At 38.4% G+C, this 23,594-nt stretch overlaps 1 protein-coding gene and 1 long non-coding RNA gene across 11 annotated transcripts; one reads left to right on the top strand and one right to left on the bottom strand.

The window, feature by feature from the left end:
* Window positions 1-218: 218 nt before the first annotated feature.
* Window positions 219-10,642, top strand: LOC122981909 (membrane cofactor protein-like). Of its 10 annotated transcripts, none has more exons than XR_006403357.1 (15): window positions 219-341; window positions 1,267-1,354; window positions 1,473-1,658; window positions 1,879-1,978; window positions 2,185-2,258; window positions 2,351-2,533; window positions 2,647-2,826; window positions 4,830-4,929; window positions 5,136-5,209; window positions 6,379-6,486; window positions 7,166-7,190; window positions 7,323-7,367; window positions 8,459-8,522; window positions 9,697-9,757; window positions 10,113-10,642. XR_006403357.1 is itself a non-coding variant. In XM_044350747.1 (15 exons), the coding sequence occupies exons 1-15, from the start codon at window positions 327-329 to the stop codon at window positions 10,113-10,115; spliced, it is 1,302 nt and encodes a 433-aa protein (XP_044206682.1). In that variant the 5' UTR covers window positions 219-326; the 3' UTR covers window positions 10,116-10,642. The 10 variants fall into 10 exon arrangements, 8 of the variants coding, with proteins under 8 accessions (XP_044206682.1, XP_044206687.1, XP_044206684.1 ...); XM_044350747.1 differs by having other exon boundaries at window positions 7,166-7,186; XR_006403358.1 differs by lacking the exon at window positions 9,697-9,757 and having other exon boundaries at window positions 10,113-10,174.
* LOC122981914 lies at window positions 10,360-23,594 on the bottom strand. The gene is made up of 4 exons (XR_006403359.1): window positions 21,314-23,594; window positions 19,333-19,371; window positions 14,373-14,461; window positions 10,360-13,072 (listed from the first exon to the last, which is right to left on the bottom strand). It is a non-coding gene; the product is annotated as an uncharacterized LOC122981914 (long non-coding RNA).

Below are 23,594 nucleotides of genomic sequence, written 5' to 3'. Positions count from 1 at the left end.
TTCAAGCCAATAAAGCTGAGTTGAAACTGAACTAACGTTGCTTGATAAGGATATTTAGACTTGTGTGTGTTTAATTTTAGATTACGCCCAGTAATGTTCCAGTTAACTGTGTGGGTTCTTTAAGGTTTTTGGGTTTTATCTGTTTTTGTAGATTTTGTTTAAAGTGATTAAAGTGTGGTAAAACCGGCCAAAAACATGCGTCATTAACCGTTAAAACGGCCACGCCTTTTTCCGGTAAGAAACAGCAGTACTGCGAAGGAGTCGAAGTTCACCATTGTGGATCCAACACAACGGCCTAACGACAACGACTCTTCACACGGACTTCCATGCTTCTCAGTCGGGTAAGTTAGAAGAAGGATCACATTCTTTAACATACCGCAACCAAAACCAACCAAAAACAGAACGGAGATGCCACAAAAACGAGACGTATCCGTAACGTTTGTGGATTGTACGTTAGCATTAGGTAGCTAACGCATGCACGGTTGATCTTCCATTACCCATTACGATTACTTGGATTTAATAAGGTATTTAATTATCAGCAAATTCAAACACTCAAATCAACGCAGTTTAACGTATTTTCCCACCTTGGTGATATACCGATGAATTCGGCATATATCTTGTTGAATTTAAAATTGAATTTAGGCTTATATCGTTAATTTTTTAGACTGACGCGTTACCGCCCTCACTGTGCTGTGGTTGCGGAAGACGGACTGAGTAACACGGGTTGGCTGCTAGTTGTTACATAATTAATCTTACTACTATATTGACATCTTTGTATTGTTCTTTTTTCAACGCATGCCGAATTGTCAGTATAAAGTGGCGCTATAGACTGATTGTAAAGTAGCACGGTTACATCAGCTATACAAGCGGCGTCACGCCAGTAATATAAAATATGAACAGATTCTGAATGGAGTTTGGCGAGGTATCTTCTCAAATACGCGACAACGGACAAGACGTAATTTAGCGCACTTGTCTACAAAGATAAGCAGGTGGACTATACACATAATCTTGAGATTAAATACTTATCGCGATTTAAATATTATATATTTTAATTTAAAATGCTCTAACTAGCTAATATCGATGTGTTAGCTTGATTTTGGTAACTTGGTGTCATTGAACAGGTAAGCTAACCTACGTCTTGTGGATTGTAAGGTTTAGGGATATGTAAACCCTGGTTAAATGGAATCATCACAAGCATCGACCATCTTAATCACGTTTAATACTCTGATTATCCACTACTTACATTTTTGTTTTGTTTTTTTCCAGAAAGGGCACAGTGAGTCATTAAATCCAGTCATGGGTGTCTTCTACTTCCTATTACTGAGCTATCTTGGCCTTGCCATTACTGCTCAAGGTGAGTGGTAGTACAGATAAGCTTGTTGATATGTGATTAGACACACCAGCTGATGTTTGATCGGGGGTTAACTAGTCCTCACTTGTGCTCTTCTTTCTTTCCTTCTTTTCCATTATAGCTCAAGATTGTGCCCGTCCTCCCGTACCTCCCAACATTGTTCCCACCACTGACATTAATTCACAAACATACCAACCTGGGAGCAAAGTTACTTTTGAGTGTGAGATTGGATACGTTACAGCGGGAGGGTCTAAAACCATTACTTGTACAGATGGCAGTTGGAGTCCTTTGAACCTGAAATGCGAGAGTAAATATTAACATTTATTTTTTATATTCTCCTTCCTAATAGTAGCAATATTTTAATAGTCTCTGATTTGGAACCACTTTTTATTAATGTCTTGCAAACATATACATTCTCTTTTTAAACGAGTGACTGATAATGTTTACTGACCTGTCTGTCATAACTTTAACCAGTCATTTTTAATGGTGGAATTCAATCAATCCTTATGAGCATTTTCTTATTTCAGGAAAGAACTGTGGCTCTGCTGGAGAAGTATTACATGGAGACGTTAGATATCCTCAAGGGACTTTGTTTGGCGATACACTGGAGGTCGTTTGCGATACTGGGTTAGTAACAAACTGATAACTATTAAAAAATGCATTTCATAGTTTAATGCATTTAAAATGCATTAAATGTTACTATTCAGTGTTTTCATATTGATGAAAATTTCAGTGTTTTCATATTGATCGTGAAATGCAAGGGTTAACACAGATCCTTGTTGAAAATTGATGCCTGAAGTCACACTTTTATTCTTTTTAAATTCCCTACCTAGTTACATATTGGTTGGCAGAGATAAAATCATTTGTGGAAACGGAGAGTGGAACGACAGGTTGCCTGTATGTGAAGGTTAGTGATCTCTGTGTGTTAATACAAGGCACATGACTAATTTAGAAACTCTGTTTATTTCCATTCTAATAGATTTCATTTTTATTTTGCAGCGGTGACGTGTGATCTACCGCAAACCGAATTTGTGGGTGGTTCTTTCAATCCAGTCAAGGACACATATAATTATGGAGAGGTTGTAACGTTCAGTTGTCAAAAAGATTATACACTCGATGGATCAAAAACCATATCCTGTTCAGAAAATGCAAAATTCCACCCTAGTCCACCAACATGTGTCAGTAAGTGTTTTTGCAGCCTCTCTCAACATTCTCCCAATGTAATCTCCAGAATCTGGAGGAGATTATTTGTGACAATTTTGTAAATTTCAGTTTTCCAATTCAATTTTCTGCAGAGGTTAAATGTGACGACCCTGTCACTCCAAAGGATGGTTACGTGTCTGATCATTCTCCACCCCCTTATGGATTCAAGGAAACAGTGACATTCAAGTGCAACAATGGATACGAGATGAAAGGATCAAGTACCGTGACGTGTCAAATAAATAGTACTTGGACCCCTCTTCCAACTTGTACAAGTAAGTCTTTTAGATGAAATTACTACTTATCACTGATTTTACACTAATTTCAGCTTTCATGTGATTAGCCTTATGAGATAATATTTAGTATACTTGAATATCTGCAGGTTCCCTTTCAGACTAAAAGTACCTTAAGTCGCATTGTTTTTTTAAATGCCTATTTTAAAATTTCAGGATAAATCCATAAAATAATTCACAAGTCTTCTGCCACACATCCTCTTATCTGCCAGATAAATTTCACAAGATTAGATAGATATTGCCTTGGATATAAAGGACAGGATTTGTGTGTTTGTGTGGAAAACTAATGCCATGAACATGACAATTTCCACAAGGCTGCAGTTCAGTGTGAAAAGATTTTTCACAACTGGGTGTACATTTCAGTGGAAGTTACTAAACTGTAGCATGTATCATTGATTATGAAAAATGATTCCTTATTAGATCATCACCGGTCTCAGTTTACCTTTTGGAATGAGACTGTAATACAGTGCAAAATATTTATTTTTTTGTTGTTGTTGATGAAAGGACAGGGACCTGAGGGCTGTTCCATCAATGCAGCTAAAGAAAGCTGCGCCTACTTGAAAAAGCCTGGCTAGAATTAACATCAACTTTCACTTGAGTGCATGCGCACGGAGTACATAAGCAGCCTAGAATAGTCGATTGTAGAAAAGATGATACCATGATGCAAAAAGAAGAGAAAACTAGAGCGGTGTTTTTCTCAGCAGCAGAACAAACCTGCTGATGAAACTATATGATGAATATAAAGGGGTTTTCACCAAAAACGGCAAAACTGCTGCAATTAACAAGGTGAAGGAGATGACTCGGCACAAAATTGATGACAGATTAAATGGACACCTGTTGGTGGGCAGTGATGGCCTAAAGGTTAGAGGAGTGAACTTATTACTAGAAGGTTGCATCCTGCATCCGGCTTGATGAATCTGCGTGGTGGAAGTGAAAAGCAGTGCTTTTTCCCGTTCGTGGTTTTATTTTTATTTGTTAATAAATGAGAATTAAGATCAGTGACTGTGGTTATATTATCACTAGGCTAGATAATATCAGGTGAATATTTGAAATTATGGTGTCGGCAACTCAAGAAAACCAACTTTCTAACATTATGATACTCTTTAATACATTTCATCTTTGACAGGATGTCCTTTTACAAGCATCACTGAAAGTCAAAAATTAACTGTAAACTGGTGAAGAATACAAGTACATTGGAAGCCACGTATTATGATCACGTCTGTCCGGGTCAAATATCACTATGAGCAGATGATTATTATAACCTTTTCTTTTTCTTTATTTGTCATGCAGAATACCATCTAATTGACATTTGTATATTTATTATCCTACATGAATATATAATTGCTGAATTTTAATGACTGTTTCAAAATACCGTACAGCTGTTTCAAACTCAGTGTGCACATTTTTGAAGCTGCGGGTTCTGATTTTTGCCAATAAGTTCCTTATTATAGGCGAAGATAGCGGTGAAATTCACTTAAATTTCTCCCTTGCCCCTCAATTTTTGTCATAAGCTTCGAGGAGACGATGTTTGTCATTGAGAGGAAATGACTTTCTGTCTCAGTCGTGATTTCAGTGTGCGCGCAGCAGCAGCCATGTATCATGATAAAGTACATAAATAAATTTAAGTGGTTTGAAATATTTTTCGATTTGTTGTCATGCATACTGTAGGTGGACTACTTGATTTCTATAGGCGACTTATTTAAACAGCATAAATGTTGTATATGAATGATTGTCTCAGAGCTTTTTGATCCATATAAGCAGCTGATCATTGTAACTGTGATCACTATAAGCAGTTACCACTGCATACATTTAAACAGAGCAGTAAGGGCATGGTTTGGACTTTATTTAATTTTCTTTTTCTCCTATATACATTCTCTTTTTAAACGAGTGACTGATAATGTTTACTGACCTGTCTGTCATAACTTTAACCAGTCATTTTTAATGGTGGAATTCAATCAATCCTTATGAGCATTTCCTTATTTCAGGAAAGAACTGTGGCTCTGCTGGAAAAGTATTAAATGGAGAAGTTAGATATCCTCAAGGGACTTTCTTTGGCGATACACTGGAGGTCGTTTGCAATACTGGGTTAGTAACAAACTGATAACTATTAAAAAATGCATTTCATAGTTTAATGCATTTAAAATGCATTAAATGTTACTATTCAGTGTTTTCATATTGATGAAAATTTCAGTGTTTTCATATTGATCGTGAAATGCAAGGGTTAACACAGATCCTTGTTGAAAATTGATGCCTGAAGTCACACTTTTATTCTTTTTAAATTCCCTACCTAGTTACAAATTGGTTGGCAGAGATAAAATCACTTGTGGAAACGGAGAGTGGAACGACAGGTTGCCTGTATGTGAAGGTTAGTGATCTCTGTGTGTTAATACAAGGCACATGACTAATTTAGAAACTCTGTTTATTTCCATTCTAATAGATTTCATTTTTATCCATTTTTTGTATATGAATGATTGTCTCAGAGCTTTTTGATCCATATAAGCAACTGATCATTGTAACTGTGATCACTATAAGCAGTTACCACTGCATACATTTAAACAGAGCAGTAAGGGCATGGTTTGGACTTTATTTAATTTAATTCTTTTTCTCCTCACAGCTTGAACAAAATGAGTGAATGAATGAATGAATAAATAACTTCAGAATAACGCTGGCACACTTTTATTTCTTAGATTATAAATACTAAGCTTTTAAATAAAAGTGATGCGAGTGCGAAAAGACACTTGATGGAACCGTCTTTTGAGTGTCTGTTTCCGTCCGTCGGACATTCTTTGACACACAGCTGAAGTAAGCTTGACCGTTAGCCTGCCACGGAGCAGGCTAGTACTGCTGACTAAGTTACCATGGTCACTGAGCTGAGACTCATAAACCGCAGTGATGGAACTAAACTCTGACTTAAATTAGTGAGGCTTATCGAAATAAGCCAGACTATCCCGTTAGCCTGCTTGATGGAACACCCCTCTTGTCACTTAAATCAGCATACAACTACAACATAAAATAGCAGTGTTAATTAGTAATAGAAACTACAAAATATTGAACTGATATCATCATTCAAGAGGAGCATAACTGGATTGCATCAATGTTTGCTCTACACATATTTTGAGAAAATTCTATCTTCAATGTTAAATCTGTTGAAAGTCAACACTGTATCATGAAAAACTCTAAAAAGAAAATAACTGCATGCTTATGGTTCATGTTATTGTTATATTTAATGTTAGGTCAGGTAATGTTAAATCAAATAGCATACAGGTTTAGTTAATTGGAGAGTATTCAATTGTAAGTTGCAACGTCCTGTGGTCTAAATTGCAAAGTGGAAATATTGATATTGCTCAGCTGAAAGAAGCACAAACACATCAGTGTTTTCAAATTTACTTAAATTGCACAGATAGTCTCTTCTCTGCTTAAAGAACAGAGTCTGGAAATGTAGTTAATGCTGCCTCTTAATTATGAATCAAAAACATGTAGTGCATCCCCGATGACAGTAACTCTGTCCTGAATACTCCTTTTATGTTTTTGCAGGAATTGAAATCCCGCCTAAACCTACCGCTGCTACTAACCCCACCACCACCACCACCACTAAAACCACCACCACCACCACACGTCCATTTTCCACAAAGAAACCAACAGGTAGAGTCAATTTTAATGTTACAAAATCATCTAAATGATAAATTATTACAGGACAACCGCTGATTCAGTAAACATTCAATACGTTCAGTAAACGCTCAGTAAACGTTGAGTACACTCAGACCTAGCGGTCTCCATTAGGTTGGGTGAGTTCAAAGTTGTGAAAACAACGGGGGTGTTTTGAAAACACCCCTGTTTTCACAGGTAATGTGTTAGTCTGTCCCTCCCGCCGCAGGAAATAATGGATTAATCCTGGAAAGCTGTTGATGTAGCACTTCTCTCCTTATGAAAGTAACACGGAGATTATTCGACCAATGAGAATTTAGTCGGACGAGAGCATATCGACCAACCAGTCGACCAGGAGACTACAGCCCTAGTTTTTTGTTATTTTCTTAGGGTTTTTTTGTGATACAGTGTTGACTTTAAACAGATTTAACATTGAAGATAGAATTTTCTCAAAATATGTGTAGAGCAAACATTGATGCAATCCAGTCACTTCTTTAATTCTAGCAGCTGAGTCACAACACTCTAGGAAATGCCAAACACTGTATTACATCACAATGTCCTACACCTCAATGTTTCGTCAAAACATTTCTTTGCTGATATGTCTGTGCATGAAAGAGATACTGTAGATGGACTTAATATTCTGTATCTATCTATTTTAACTGTATGTCTGTTTCAGATCGTGACACCACAACTAAAAGTGAGTCATTAGAATAATCTCTCATGTTAGATTAATGATTTTTTTTTTAACTGGTCACAATCCAAAGAAGAGCATTATAGTTTAATCAAAACCACAGTTAAACACAATTCTAACTTTTATTTATTGTTACTTTCAGATGGTGGACCTAGTTGGCAAAGGAATTTGGGTATTGCTGCGGGCGGTAAGTTACAACTTCAACCTTGAACAGTAGATCAAGAATGTAAAAAGATAATGTTGACACAAATAAGATCATGATGGAGTCAGAAGAACAGCATGGTCATATTATGGTTGACATGTAATATAAACATGTAGTTCTAAAGAGAGGATCATGTTCCTCTTTGGGGCAACAGATACAGTGGTATGAAAGAGTTTGGGCACCCCTGACAATTTCCATTATTTTCATTTATAAATCATTGGGTGTTTTGATCAGCAATTTCATTTTTGATCAATCAAATAACTGATGGACACAGGATTATTTCAGTAGTGAAATGAGGTTTATTGGATTAACAGAAAATGTGCAATATGCATCAAAACAAAATTAGACAGGTGCATAAATTCGGGCACTCCAATAGAAAAATCATCATCAATATTTAGTTGAGCCTCCTTTTGCAAAAATAACAGCCTCTAGATGCTTCCTATAGCCTCTAATGAGTGTCTGGATTCTGGATGAAGGTATTTTGGACCATTCCTCCTTACAAAACATTTCCAGTTCACTTAGGTATGATGGTTGCTGAGCATGGGCAGCGTGAAGTTCAAGGCTATGAAGTTCAAGGCTTAATGATCTCACCAAACCAATTTTATGTTCCAATTAATCAGTTCTAAGTAGTTACAGGTGTTCAAATCAACACAATACCCTAGTACTCAGCTTTTATTAGAAAATGAATGGCATGCCAATGTGCTTGTTTTCTGTGAAGACAAAGTAAATCATTATGCAGCCTCATAGTGGTTCCTGAACTTTTTCATACCACTGTAAGAAAAAAACGTGACATATTTAGCCATTAGAACCACACTCATGTTGTAATGGCTGGATGTGTCACTTGTGCATGACATCCATTTTTGTTTCGAAAGGTGCATTTAAGGTTTGAATAATCATGTCTGAGTTGCTGTACTGACATACAATAATAGCATTAATGATTACTAATCTAAACCTTTTCATGTCAGGTGTTGTCATTCAAATGGCGTTATGTTTATATTACATACATACATTACATTACATCTTTTTACATCATCATCTTCAAACATCTCCGTTTTTATTTTTTCTCATCATAATAGTCATTATAGGTAGCGCGATCCTTGGAGTTACTGGATACTTCCTATTCAACCAGAAAAAGAAAGGGTAAACTGTTTTATTCAGCTATGTGGACTAACCCTGAATGGCTTTATCGCTCAAATGGCTTCTCACTATTTTCGTTTGCAGCTCAAAACAACCTTTTAAAAGTGCTCTCTCCCTGTCATGACCTCGCACGTTTTTTTTTCTTTGTCTTTCATGTAAGTGATTTGTATTTGTCAGAATTTCATGTCATCTGAGCTTTCTGTCTGTCAGTATTAAATGTTGCATGCTGATATTGTGTGCATTTGTAAGGCTTTCTGGCTAATTTTTTTGTTTTACCTCAATGTCAATGTTGTCAAAAGGGGACGCTGTATTAAGCCCTCAAAACACTGTCCTCCTTAGAGCTGTAGGTTTCTCAGTAGAAAAGATTTTTTTTTAATAGTGGTTTAAATCAAACTCATTCAAATGTGGAATGTGGGAGTCAGCCAAATGCAGCATATAAATCCAAAGACTGTTCAATTGATGAACAATCTGTTCTCACTGCTTGATATTACATTTCCGGTTCATTCAGCTAATTTTAACTGCAAAGAGGGAAGTAGCGGATACTGGTTACGGCGTGTTTGTGGTTATGATTTCCTGTAAACGCCTTGTTGTTTTTTATCTCGGGGCAGAGCAGTTTCTGTATAAGACCTAACTCCCTGTATAAGAAAGTGTCATGAAAATCTAAGACTCCATTAATCATGTCACACCATGTCTTTATAACGTTGTGAAATGTAAAGATTTCACAATGTTGGGACCCTTTAGGGCCCTTATCCTCTGCCGTAAACTTATAGTAATGCTTAAGGATGGAAAAAATGAAGTTATCAGTCAATGAAATCTGATAACAATGTGACAATAGAGCATTTTCTGGTATTATAGTCATATACTGTATTTCTTTCTACAGAAGAGCTTAAACGAACAGTATATACAGTACCTCATACTACTGCAGCACTTGGCATCACAAAGTAACACCCACACAAATTTGGATATTTCGGCTGGAAGAGTCAGATGGATAGTCTTGCTCGCCCAATGCGTTTAAACTTATAGGGAAAGAAGGGTTGTGTGTCTGTGTGTGAGGTATTCTTTATAGATCGGTGGTCTGTAGACTTTCGGGTGAAAAGGGTGTGTCCCTGGGCGTCCTTAGACTCTCCTTACTGTACATATACATATTTATTGTTGACCAGTCATTATTGGATTACAGCACTCGGAATGGCCGTACTAACAAAGAGGCTGCAAATGATGGAGAGGGAGTAGCACTCGCGGTAAGAAGATGGACCACCAAGCACACCTTGAATTCATTTATGCCAAATGAACACACAATGTGATGAACACTAATAATATGTTTATAATCTAGCCAGAAAACATTCTTATTTCATATTGGATGCCAATGATTAATTATTAATTCTCAAGATGTCTGTTTTTCTTCCCACTTCCATATTATCCTGGACTGCTGACAATCCTGTTGGACAGCCGCGTGCAGTACTTCTCATAACACCCTTCACCGTTAATTTCTTTCTCTTTCACAGGGCCGTAGGGGTTCTTTTGTTTGGTTTTTTGCAATTTGTATAAAAGTCTAATTTCGATTTTTTTTTTAAATTTTTTTTATTCTTTCTGTAGTAAATGGAGCAGTCCTGTTGATCCAGTATTACTGTGTGTGAAGACGACTGCTTGAGAAGAGGAACATCACTGGACAAGTGTATGAATGTACTTGTACCTTCCATATGAATGTCGATGGCATGAGCTCATAAAACCACTTTTAAAAACTGAGCAGTATGGGCTCAGTCCTTTCCTCATGCTTTGAACTTGTAATCTGATTAGTTAACGATAATTAACATCTTTTGATAGGCCACTTGTAACTACTTCATCCTGTTCTCTATAATTCAATTCGGTGATGTTTGGAATGTCTTCACATCATCACAAGAGTTTTCCTGTAATTATGAAGGAATGAGATTTCATGTTTATCAGACAACTTAAAGTATGTGTTGATTTTAAGCGTATGCACTATAGCTCAGAGCACAGATCAGCCAGGACATATATCAGTCAACCCCTGAATACAGCCAAAATCGTAAAAAAAAAAAAAAAATGCTTGCATGGTTGACCTTGTATAAAGCCGCTTCTAAATGGTTTTTGTTTCATTCAGAAATATTCACAAATCAAGGTTAAATAGTTAAAGAACACAGCCTCTCACTATTGACTCAGAGATGTTACACTACTGCTATACCTGAAATGGAAATGATCAATCCCCCTGAAAAAAAAAATCATAGTTATAGAAGAGAGGATCTGTTGTAAACCAACCCTCCAGTCTTACAGATTAAATTTTCACCACTATAAAGTCACACTGGGATTTGTAAAACAATCCCTCACAAAGTGCCTGAAGAAAAGGCATGTTCCATATGCCTTAATGTGAAAATGTAAGTATTTTAGCTTGTTGTGTGTCAATTAATGTGTTTTTTTTTCCCTTCCAGTGATGCATAAATGTTTATGTAGTTGTTGGGGTCAGTTACAGGGGGCTTTCTCGTGGGCCTGCCTGGGTTTAATGTTAATATTAAATATTAGCACTTTTTAATGTCGGCACACTGGTATTTGTGCCCAGTTTCAAAGGAGAAAATCTCAAGTTTTCAGTCAAATAAATTGCGTTATTCCTTTTCCTGTAAATTATTTGTTTTGTTGAGATTTCTCTCCCAGAGCATCAAACTGTCCAGAAGAAGAATATTAGTATTAGGACACATTGTGTCTGAGGTTACATAAAGACAAGTAGACCGTGATCTCTGTAAATTTTGCACTTGCCTGGCTTATCTTTATTTATTAAAATAAAACATGTCAGAATGACAGATTTTGTATTGTTTCATGGAATTGACTCTGTCAGCACTATCTTTTGTAATGTTAATGAAATAAAACGATAATTGACAATAAAGACTCACCAGTGTCTTCACAATATACATGTAATATGAATATATCCAGTAAGCTTGAAAAGTTGATGAAACTCATGAAAATACATGCAGCATTTGTTACCCCCTCATGTATGTTCAGTTATATTATCCTGTGTATTATATGTATGTTAACGGAGTGAGTGCAGAGGGGGCCTAGAAAGAGATGTAGAGAGGACAAACAGAAATACACAGAAATGTCAATGGAAATAACTGACAAATTTAAACAATTTTATTGTCCACATTACAGATGAGTCATCTGATAGACAGTATATAGGTGTCGCTATTCATGAATAAGGTGTAATACAGTAGTAATTTGTAATTATCTCACAATATTCAAATTAATATTTACTGCAAGGCCTATACATACTAAACATTTAACTTGTGGATGTGATTTACTGAAGTAAAAGCACAAGTCTTTACAGTAAAAATTTAATAGGCCATTACATTACATTATTTAGGTGAAGCAGATGTTAGGTCCCATGTAATGAAAGAAAACATAATTTAACTGAGTTAGTGATTAAAATGGAAACAGTTTACAGTTATCCTGAACATACCTGAGACTGTAGGTGCAGAGGCATAATCCCTGTAATGTGGTATTGTATGTTATACAGTGCCACCTTGTGGATTTGACACTGAAATTTTCAAATGATCCCTTCATGAAGTAAAATATCCAGTAATGGAAAGTAAATTTACTCAAGTACTGTGCTGTACTATTTTCATTTAATTTTACTTTATACATTATTCAATTTCAGAGGGAAATATTACAATTTTTGTGTGACTCCACGTGTTTGACAGTAAATCTGCTAATTACTTAGACAGGATTTTACATAGAAAACATGATGCATTGTTATAGATCAAACTACCCAACATTACATGAAGTGGTTATAATTCTCTCAAACTGCTTACATATTAATGCATCAGTACTGAAAATCCAATGATATATAATAATAAAATATAAGTAAAAGTAATTTGATATTGTGGTATTGTTACTTTATTAAGCATTATATATTTTACTTAAGTAAATGATCTGAATTTTTCTTTCTCCATTGCAAACATCTTATCAGATATGACTGAGAGACACTGGATCAATGGCGAACTTGCTACTAGTAATTTCCGAAGAGGCTTATTAGTAGCCACTGTGAGAGTAATTTGGTTTTTTTTTTTTTTTCTTAACAAAATGTCACCATAATCAACACACAATCTGTAAAATAAAGGGCACAGCTTAGTTGCAAAATCCTCAAGGAAAGATGAGATCTGTCCTTCACTGTAACCGATTTCAAATGGTGCTAGAAACAAAAGCAGACTCTGAACACCAAAAGAAATCGGTCAACCTTGGAGAGAGGACAAAGAGCTTGAGCTGTCCAAACATCACTGTGCACTGGTGGCTTGTAGCTCGCTGAGGGTCGCTTCAGAGAGGGATACCTTCCCAGGTGAAGTCTCTTAATTTCACCTTTATCACTGAACACCTCTTGTGACACATCACAGCTGCCTGTTGCTGGTAAGTGAAACACACTTCCCACCCTAAGAACACTGATTTCAAATGGTGCTAGATAGATGACAATACTCTAAGCCACCATCTGAAACCAGCTTCCAAGGGGGGCACTTCTGACAAAGGGCATTGTTCTGTGGCGTAAAACGCTTTTGAATCTAGAAAACAAAATGGAAAATATAATTAATATTAGCAGAAATTAGTGGAAAACAATTAGTAGCAGTTGACACTTTGACACGAGAAATAAGCAATTCTCCTTTATAATGGATGTAGTAGAAACATGAGACCCTCTGGGGATTTCAAAAACTTTTTAGAAAGACTAACTGAAACAAAAAGAAATTTGAGAGTACAAAAGAGTGACTCAGATGCAGCAGCAGATACACATGCAGCGTGATATCCGCATGCATGTGTAATTAACAAAGAGCCTAGAACAATACTGTAGATGTGATACGTACTGATATGGCAGTTGCCTTAGAGACAGTCCGGGATTTGAAGTCTCTAACACATACTAAATGTTTTTATTGGACTATTCTCATTATTGGAATTAATATTATCAAGACGGCAAAATGTGTTATGGAAGTAGGGGGCAGAAATTGAACTTAGGATCCCTTGGCATGAAAAAGTTTGTACTCTAGGCACACAGCGTGTTCTCATCCACATTTTGACAAGAATTACAAGTGTTTGTCGACATCGAACTAATTATGTATTTTGTTTATTGTTAGACATCTATTTCTCATCAGGTACTTCACTCTTACCACTCATCACCTGAAACTGTAAACCCTCATCAAGATAGGAGACGCCCTAAGAAGCATCCGGTAAGGGAAAGACATAGACACAGCAATATGGCATTTAATCAAACAACACTAAGTCTTTCAGTTGGAAGAGTTAACTCTGCGAATGAAGAGGTAACATCTATTAGAGGCATTGTCATGTTAAGTTTCAGTCGATCTAGAGGCCTTACCATTTGCAAATAGAACAATTAAGTTCTTTAACAATCCCTCATTAGTCCCCTTTATGCTGATGCGTATCTTTAAATAAGTAATGGGCACAGTGAGCTGTAACTTGTGTTGTCTGTCTCTAACTTGTTTTTGACTGGATCAAGATGATGTTACAGGGAAGCCTGACAGATCTTGGAGACTGTAAGAGACCCCACATATAATGCACTCTGGGATGGTATAGGCTCTCAGGCTCCTGACCAGAAAGAAGTTTAATTCACCGCTGTGGTACAGGCCAGAAAGCAGAGAGGAGGAAAGCAAATGAAGGGAAAGTAAGAGAGAGATGAAATGGAAAACCACTGAGAAAGCACCAGAACACCTCTCTCTCTTTCTCAATCTATTTCTCTCTAACACACCCACGCGACTGATCCGATACTTGATCCAAGCTTCGCGGATGTGCGAAGGGCCAAACAAGAACAGACACACAAAACACCGCTGTATATCTTACTACATACAGGCTCACCTGCAGCTCTGTGCAGACAGACACTAGTCCTGCCGCTGCCTCGACAATTCCTCTCCTCTCTGTTGCTTGGTAGAATAGCTCTCCAGCCACTACAAGGGAAAAGCAAGGAAGTGGTAGTCAATCGTTGGCAATGAGAGCCATGACGCACACACGCAGCTACAATACACTGAGAGGGTGGGGCAGGGACAGGTAGTGGCCAGTTCACTGACTTGTTGCCAAGTGCTTCAACAAAGTACAAAACTACCCAACCGTTTCTAATGTGCGTTTTATCTTCCTGCAGTTTTTACTTTTCACATGCAGGTGAAAAGACTGACAGTTAATTGTCCCTGTCCCTCCAGAACACACACCCACACACAGTCTGCCTTAATTTCTTTATGTTTACAATGACAACTCCCACTAATATTTCTTGTCTTGAAATGGATTAAAGCCAAATCAAGGAAACCAAGCTCTGGCTTCAAAACATCAGATGTGATTTACACATTGCCACAGATTTGCCAGAGTGACGGCTCTGATCAGAGGGTCTGTATGTCCGTAGGTGTCTGGTTCCTTCGCCTGGCTGGCTCAACCCAACCCTGTCAGTTTTCTGTTTCGGGTTGTTTGTTGCTTGTGTGCCACTAGACCTGTTGTGTAATGCTTATAAAAGATTTAAAGGGACAGGAAGCCTTCAGAGAGTGGTCAGCAACAGAATCAGGGTGGAACGCCCTGGGGAAACCCATAAGGGTGAATATCTGCATGGCAGCCCCTATTTACAGAGAAATAGGAATAAAATACCAACAGTAAATCACTGAATGGTTTAACGGCAGTGAATGAAACATGCATGATAAGCAGTTTTTTTTAGCTATAGTTGTACTTTTGAACATATCTACAAAATAGTTAAAATACAGCTTATTGTTAAAAAAAAAAAAAAAAATAGACGTATCATGAATCAACTGTCTGGAGGGAAGTTGTGTACTGTCTCTGACTGTGTGTGTCACGATTAGGCCTTGTGTTGATGTGTAGCCTACACCTACACAGACTGATAGACTAACTAACTGTAGTGTTAACCCCCATAGTTGTGAGGTGACAGGAAGAGCAGCAGCTTCGGCACTGAATCTGCCGGTCATCTTCTTCCTTACAGTCATCTTTACGAGTGGAAAAATAAATAGGCAGCAATAGTATACAGTATGTTATACCATCAGCACATTTAGGAGAGAGGGAGAGAGAGAGAGAGAGAGAGAGAGAGAGAGAGAGAGAGAGAGAGAGAGAGAGAGACGCTGACTGTAGAAGCAGGAGCTGCAATGCAGACCACGGGCAGCCACACACGCTCTTGCATCATCTCAGTAATGTGGCATCTTTCGGACTTTGGACTTCCAGCGAGGAGAATGAAAAGACAACATGTGTACAGGGATTTAAATCATTCATGTGGCTGCCACCCTCGACACGTACACACAGGTACCAGATAGTGGCAAGCAGGCATGTTGTAGAAGATACTGAGCATCTGTATTTTACTGACAGTCCACAGTGAACAGGAAGGCCTTGGTAAGACTTTATTTTATGGTTCCTATAGTCTCCTACAATTTCCTAAATAGGAACTGATATGTAACTGTAAATTCATAGGAAGGTTCCTGGAAAGGACTATATAATTTGATAGAAATTATAAGGAAGATGGAGACAGCGTTCAACTGGTACACTGCCAATGAATTAAGTCTGATTAATTGTTTGTCTAACCTAGAGAGCCGTTTGGTCAAAACACAGCTGAAGGAAGTGAAATTTGTCTACATGCAAGTATATAATTCTACAAACATAGAGAATACATTTTCCGACAAATAAACAAATATTTACTTTATTAAGATTTTAGTATTTTTTTTCAAGGAATGTCCTGTGTAAATCAACACCTGCTTATAAACTTAGACAGCTAAGTAAACTGAAATAACTTCTGAGACCATTGTCTCTATTTCCCCTGTCGTTTGTACCACATTTCATTTCAGGAAACTTCCAAGGAAATTTTTAGGAAATTACAGTGCCTGTAAAACAAAGCGTTATCAAGGCCCGAGGTTTGCCCACTGCATTGTAGAAATCAGGGATGCACAGAAGTCTCAGCATCGGGTAGACAATGAATGTACGATAACCACTTTGCACATGCTATTGTCCGCTTACAAATAGAAATACAAGCAGTGAAGTGCCCTATAAACACTGCTGAAAACGATTTATCACTTTCCACCTCTCTAAACCCCCACAGGAAATGCGTTTTACCATTTTTACAAAAATCCCCACTTACTTTACTTACAACTAACAATATATTAACAGGTCAACCCATATTAACACCCAGAGAGAAGTGTTTCTGCAACTGCAAAAACCTTTGTATAAGAGAACAGCGCTTCTTAACCAATCAGATGTTGAACTCCAGCTGCTTTCTTGTACTAAGCCAATAAAGCACTGCTGTGCAGCTTGTGGAGCCAGGGGGAGCTCCTCCCATCCAATGAGAACCCTGGCTTTGGCACGATGGCCTGTGATGCAGCAGCTTTAGGAAGTTCAGTGCATGTGAACTGGAGAGAAGCCAAAGCAGTCACCAAGAGAGCAAGGTAAACAACTTCTCTCTCTTCCTCCCTCTCTCTTTATCTATGACAGTTTCCCTCTCCTCCTTTTCTTTCTTTCTCTCTCTCTGATCCTGAGCCATGACATTTAGCCCCTTCCGTTGCTGCTTTTCTCTAGGAGAGAGACAGATAGATAGACAGATAGAGAGAGAGAGGATAGAGATACAAGCTGTGTACTGGTTGAAGTGAAGTCCAACCCAGAAATGACTGCGTCATCGTCTCTGTCTCTCCTAACTACGCAGAAACAAATGTGTCTTGGGAAGGGTTTTGCCAAATCCCAGTGGCCCTGGAGGGTGAAAACAAATCACAGGACAGAATTGCCACTAGCCACAGACGCCGAGCTGATCTGTTGTCTGATATCAACATACAGCTGGATACCAAACAGTTTCTGCCTTTCCTTCAATTCCATCAAGAGTTAACCACAACAAGTAGGCCAGCGGTCAACAGCACAGATACAGTACATGTGTATACATATGTAACGATATAAAGATGTCACCCTTAGCTAAATTCAACAACCAACTCATCTTGTCATTTCTGAAGGCTGCTGTGATGTCCACCTGGCTGCATCTGTACACACTCCCATATCGTGGTGTATTAAACATATAATAGTGTTTCATAATAAGTCAGACGGCACCATGCATGATTGTATTCACCTATTTGCACCAGTGTAATCATCCGTATTCCTTGAGATGATGGTGGCAAAAAAGCGGTGTTCGAATACCTTGATAATTCTCAACAAAACATTCCTGACTGAGCTTCGCTGTGATATTAAGAACCTTCCAGAATATTCTTTTGTTAACCCCTTTGTCGCACCTCTGCCCACCCAACAAACACACCTTACCATGCTATCAAAACAAGACCTAGAGAAACTGTGTCACATCCTCAGCATCCATGTTGAAACTCCCTATACCAGCTCATAGGAACTACACAGCACACACAGACACACACACATGCAGGCACATATAGTAGCGACAGGCAGTGCAGATGAAAACTACCAAGGAGGAAGAAGAAGAGGAAGAGAAAGCCGAGGTTGTCCGAAACCATTGTGTCCACTCCAGGTGGAAAACTCGATGACTGGGCTTCTGTTATCTCAGCTTCTGTTTCTCCCGACATGAAAAAGTGACGTAGCAACTAATCCAAAATCTCTCCTCTCACTCTCTGACTTGCTCTCCCTCCCTCCCTGTATCTCTCTCCCTCTCTCTCTCCCTTTCTGCTTGCCTCTCAAACACACGCACTCTTTATTTTCATCTTGTTGCAACAGCACAACTGCTATTAGACTGCTACTTCGAACTAACACATATACACAGAAACAGATCAGACCCCACACAGATGCATATGTACGTGCACATGCACGCACACACACGCACAGACGTGCACATGCGCGCATGATCACGCTATTCCTCTTCCTGAGTGTGACGCAGCACTTAATTCTCTGTGCTTTTATATCACTGTTGTGGCTACACACGCAGCTTCTTGATCAAGCTGAGCCAGAAACACACTTTCTAGCTGCCACACAAGGCAAGTGAGCATGAGCAGATTGCAGTTAAAGGGACCCTACCACCATGGTTCCCTGTCCCCCACTCTGTGACGTTGTTGTGTCCCCATTTCCCCCATGTCCCCTTATAATTGGGTCTCTCTCCCTCTCTGCTGCCCTCCTCTCTGGCAGTCTCCTCTCTGCTCTCCGTTAGAGACACACTCTGGCTCCTGTGTCTGTGAGGCTGAGCTGACTGAGCCTCCTCGATCACCTGACAGCCCACTGGTTTTAAAGGCACATCACCAGCTTGTATATCAGTTGCATAAGCACTCAGATGGTCTTTTTTTAGATAAGCAGAATCCCACATTAGACAGTATTTAATGTCTAATATGGGATTCTGCTTATCTATGAATTTGCACAAACGGGAATGTTTACAGTACATGGTGCTCTGGTTTACATCATGATGCTATTTGTTTGTGATTCCGTTATGTTGATTAACAGAGTGATTTCTGGTAGAGAATTTATGCTGTTTCTCATTCAGTGTTAACACCTTTTACATCCAGAGTAACAACTTCACGCTGACACTTTACCATGAAAAGGCCTACAATATGTACTTCCCCTTTCAATTTGACTTGTTTCCTACCGCAGCTCTGCCCTAAAGGAAATGCACAGCACTTTTTCATCCTCTGTTTCTACTCAAAAGAATCTTGTAAAACGACTAGGAGATTAAAAGAAAATAACTGTAAACTAATATATAATGGTATATTATTTATGCAAATGTATGCCGTTAAATGTAAATCAGGAATGTACAGTACCGTGTTCCTGCCTTATCAATAGTCTGTTTTGGTTCAGTCAAACAAAGCACAGTGTAAAGAATTTGGGTCTTTGCAGTTTTATCTGATTGTTCACATACCTCAATCAGATGATTCCTCATTTCTAAATGTTCACGAAGCTGTGGGGATAAAAGGAGAAAAACACTTTTTAGAGTGCAACACCACAAAACAATGTCCTAAAAATCAAAAAACGGCTTTTTAAAAATCATCGAAATGATTAAATTTGCCCTAGAACACGGGTAGGAGTCGAAAACGGGAATGCTCCATCAGCTTTATGAATGCCATTGTAGCCATCCCTCTCCACTCCAGGATAATGCTGCTAATTCAAGCACCGTGTCACAGAAAGTAGCAAGGAAAAGGACAGTCCAGCTGGTTATCTGGGCTGTGGCATGACATATGAACAAGAAGGGGATCCGACTCTAATAGGATTATATTATATGTTGAAATCAAGAGATGATGAACACCCATAAATTACGAATGATTTCCCACTGTTAACATTCAGAGTTAGTTAAATTAGACAATTTGTGTTGGTGTAGCTACCACTACAATAATGCAAACAGTGTCCAGCAGGGCAATAAGAGGAACAAGCTTGGTTCTGTCTCTTTTATGAGCTCGTCTGTTCTCAACAAGGCTGTGCCTATTAGGTCTGTCTGCATTTCTGAAGCATAAAGTCCCCTTTATATGCTAAGCTGAAATGAAATCTTTGTCTCAGTTAACAAAGGGTAAACAAAGTTTCTTTCTGTGTCAGCTTACCACCACACCCATTTATTATAGAGATATATGACAATATGCGCATTCAACAAGTGCCTTCATAAATTTGTCATCGTTTTTAAAAACCTAGAGGAATACTTCCACAGGGGACAATTTTTATTTCTAACATCATAACCACTAGCTGGAGGTGAAGTGATGAACTGCATTCAACTACGTTTTGAGAATATTGCTACAATGTCTCACTGGCTGCCTAAACCTAGTTTTACTTCAGATATTTCAAAGGCTTCATTGAGCCATTAAAGCACAAACAATCCCTCTATTTTGATGCCTTATATTTTCCGTTATCCTCCAATTACAAATATAGATTTTCTTCCGGCATTTTATGTGGTTGTAAACTTTCTTCCCAAAAGCACTTGTAGCTCGTGATGTCTTAATTCCCCACTGGAACCAAAAGGATATGGAGCTCACAGCTTCACCTTGCAGGACTGAGAAAGGAGAGCATTTGTAGAAGAATCAGCTTTCACCCTTCAGCTTTATGGGAAATGTAAGGGATCTGAGGGATCAAAGCATGTTTGCTCGGAGGAGACTGTTAGATGCTGAGGGTATTGATCTGAGGATCGAGGTCTATCTGCTCCTTTAAGATACAGACATCCTCAACGTGCATCCTACGCAACTATAACAACACTAAGAAATTTGCATGCGAGTTGACCACTTGACTGTTTAGTGCTACTTTTCCTGCTAATGAGGATATGGAAAAAAAAGAATGGCTATAAGATAATCATTCAAATTAAGATACTAAACAACTGATGCCTTCAATGTGTCCCTGCCAGTTCTACTATAACCAAACCCAGTTATTACAGATAGTCAAGCACGGTCGATTACTTGGTAATTCCTGCTTGTCCTAACATACGTGCCTGTAGCCTCTAACGAGAATAGGAATTTTACTGCGACAGTGATATGTGTTCGTGTTGACAGAGACACGCTGCAGCTTTAAAGATACATCCAAGTGCCAGTCTTTCCTGTCTGCTATTTATGCTCCTCATCCAGTGGGCAGTGTGTTAATTTTAGCCATGTCATCTATCAGCCATGCCTGTTCCACTTCCTAAACCTTAATCTCTCCCCTTGGAAAGGTGCCCAGTCAGCTCCATTGATATTTTTTTTTGGCTGTATTGGGAACAATGGGCATAGATCCTAAATGCATCCACATAAATTTCAATTGTACATATTCCTTGATGTAACTGCGCACATCGATTTGTATTTATTAGTAGTACCTCGGAGTAAACAAAAGAAGTTTGAACTATTTACAATGTTTTATTCAAAGTAAACAGCGTCATCTTTTTCTGTTATTACCTGGTTTGCAGTCGGAAGAATGCAAACTCGGCTCTCATCAGGCGTCGTCCGCTTGTGTTACAGCGTTGTGTGCTGTATGATGAAAAACAAGTCATGGAGAGCTTTAACCTCAGCAGGTCCTGAGAAAAACCCAGGCATTATTTCATGGCATGTTAAACATACTACATAATGCATTCAAACGTTTCCCGTCAGCTCAGCAGTTTCTGGCATCACAGTGTTGGACAAGTCGGAGAAAAATAACCTTTGTACAGATATAATGAGCTCGGAGTTAATGCGACACTTTTGATGCACTTTTGGTGCAATTTTAAACTTAAAATGTCAGTCGTAAGTACTGTATGTATATGACTGCTGACCCTTTGGCCACACCCTACACGTAAATACTGTAAATATGCAACTGATAATCAGAAAGGCAGATGGCTAAAACTTTTTGACAATGCCTGATATAAAAAGTGTGCTGCTGCTCCGTCGTGCCACTTGTCTTACTGAATCTGCTTACCTTTCAGGGAGTTGAAAGCAATACCTGTTTTCTGCCTGTGAAAAGAGGAATAACAATATTCATCAGGAGGGCAAGCAATTAAAATTTCAAAGGTTAATTCTGTTATTTTGTTGGATTATCCAAAAATATTCATTTCATTAAGGCCTATTCTATCACAACATCGAACCTTTTCTCTTTCTGTGCCTCTGAAGCAGTCAGCAAATCAATTGGTCAACTGACTGCAGTCAGTCTTGGGTTTTGACGTCACAAGATGTCATGACTTGTTTTCCAAAGCGCAACCGATAGGTGTGCCAGTCCTTCTGTCAATAGTTATTAGGCATAAAATGCATAAAAACATACATTTATTGGCCCTCGTTTAGATGTGAAAACTGCACTGTTATATCAGTATTTCCTAATAAAAACATCAGACTCATTTCAAAACCACTCTGTAGGATAACTTCAAGCTCAGTACAAGATCTAAGCCTGCAGAAATACGCCATCCTGTGTTAAATAAGAGTATTGCTATTGGGGGGTTTGTTTACATCAGGAATAAAAAGTGCGTATGACATAGAAACCTCTGGATGGATGGAGCTGAGTCAAGGCCCTGGCACAGCAGGCACATGCAATATATAGATTTACAAACAACCACATTGGAAAAAAATAGAAAGAAACAATAGTACGTTTTAAGAAATAAACTAATTTAAGGTCGTCTCTGCACATGAGCAATGAGAAAAACAATCTTACATAATTTTAACTATACACACTCAAAGTCTCTTGAATGAAGAGGTGACTACTTTCACATGTCTTAACACATGTTACAGTTTATATACAGTTTGTTCAGCTGGAAACGCTAATATACGCACATCATGACACGCTCTGACAGGTGCAATAGGAACAAAATTCAAGTGACTGGCCCGCAATATACATTTCCTGAAAAAAGTAGCAGCAATATATAGATTCTCTTACGAATTTGACAATAACTAGCTCAAAGTATTTTCTCCTACTTTTAAACTTCCTGCTATGAATTGGAAACTACTGGATATCAAAAGCTGAAAAAAAAATGACATTCATATCTGCGCCGCTGCTAACAAACAAAAAAGGGATATAGACATAAACAGCAGCAAAATCTACCTCATCAATTAAATCATTACGCAGTGCCGCATGGATGCTCAGACCACTTCACTCCTGAGGTAAACTGAAGTGCGCAACATCCTCCTGCAGCAAGCATCCAGCTCACCTCTCCATCCCATCCTGCTCCTCAGCGGCTCCGAAGAAAAATGAGCCTCAAATCCGCACAGACATGTTTTATAAGGAAACAGCTGAGAGCGAATGCTTTGCTTATTTCCGGGTAACGTTGGAAACAACGCTGGAAACTGCGCACCTACATCGCAATAGTCTAATCGCGGTCACGCATGCCTTTAAATAAGAAGAAGCCTTTGAACAATTGTAAAACTAATTATATATTTAACAAACAAAGCGTGGCAATTGTGACATTAAAGGAAAGATTATACCGACTTAAAAGCAAATGAAGTAGGATAACGTTACTACAACGGCTTACCGCCCACCACAGACGCACTGTAACCTAAATCCAGACAGGATACAGATTTAGGTTATAAATTCATTGGAGTAGCCTGGATGTCAATAAACAGTTTCTCTTGTGAGACGAGATGACTTACCAACCACGCCTCTTTCGTAACACGTTGCGAAATTACCTCATTACCACTCAGCCACCGCTTCCATAATCTCCCATCCACCTCCTCGTTATTATTAAATCCAGAGTGGTCCCCAACCCTGATGAAAAACATC

The sequence above is a fragment of the Thunnus albacares genome, chromosome 5 (assembly GCF_914725855.1).
Source record: "Thunnus albacares chromosome 5, fThuAlb1.1, whole genome shotgun sequence".
Taxonomy (NCBI): Eukaryota; Metazoa; Chordata; class Actinopteri; order Scombriformes; family Scombridae; genus Thunnus; species Thunnus albacares.
Note: the sequence above shows the minus strand (reverse complement) of the source record. Positions and strands in the feature narration are given on the sequence as shown.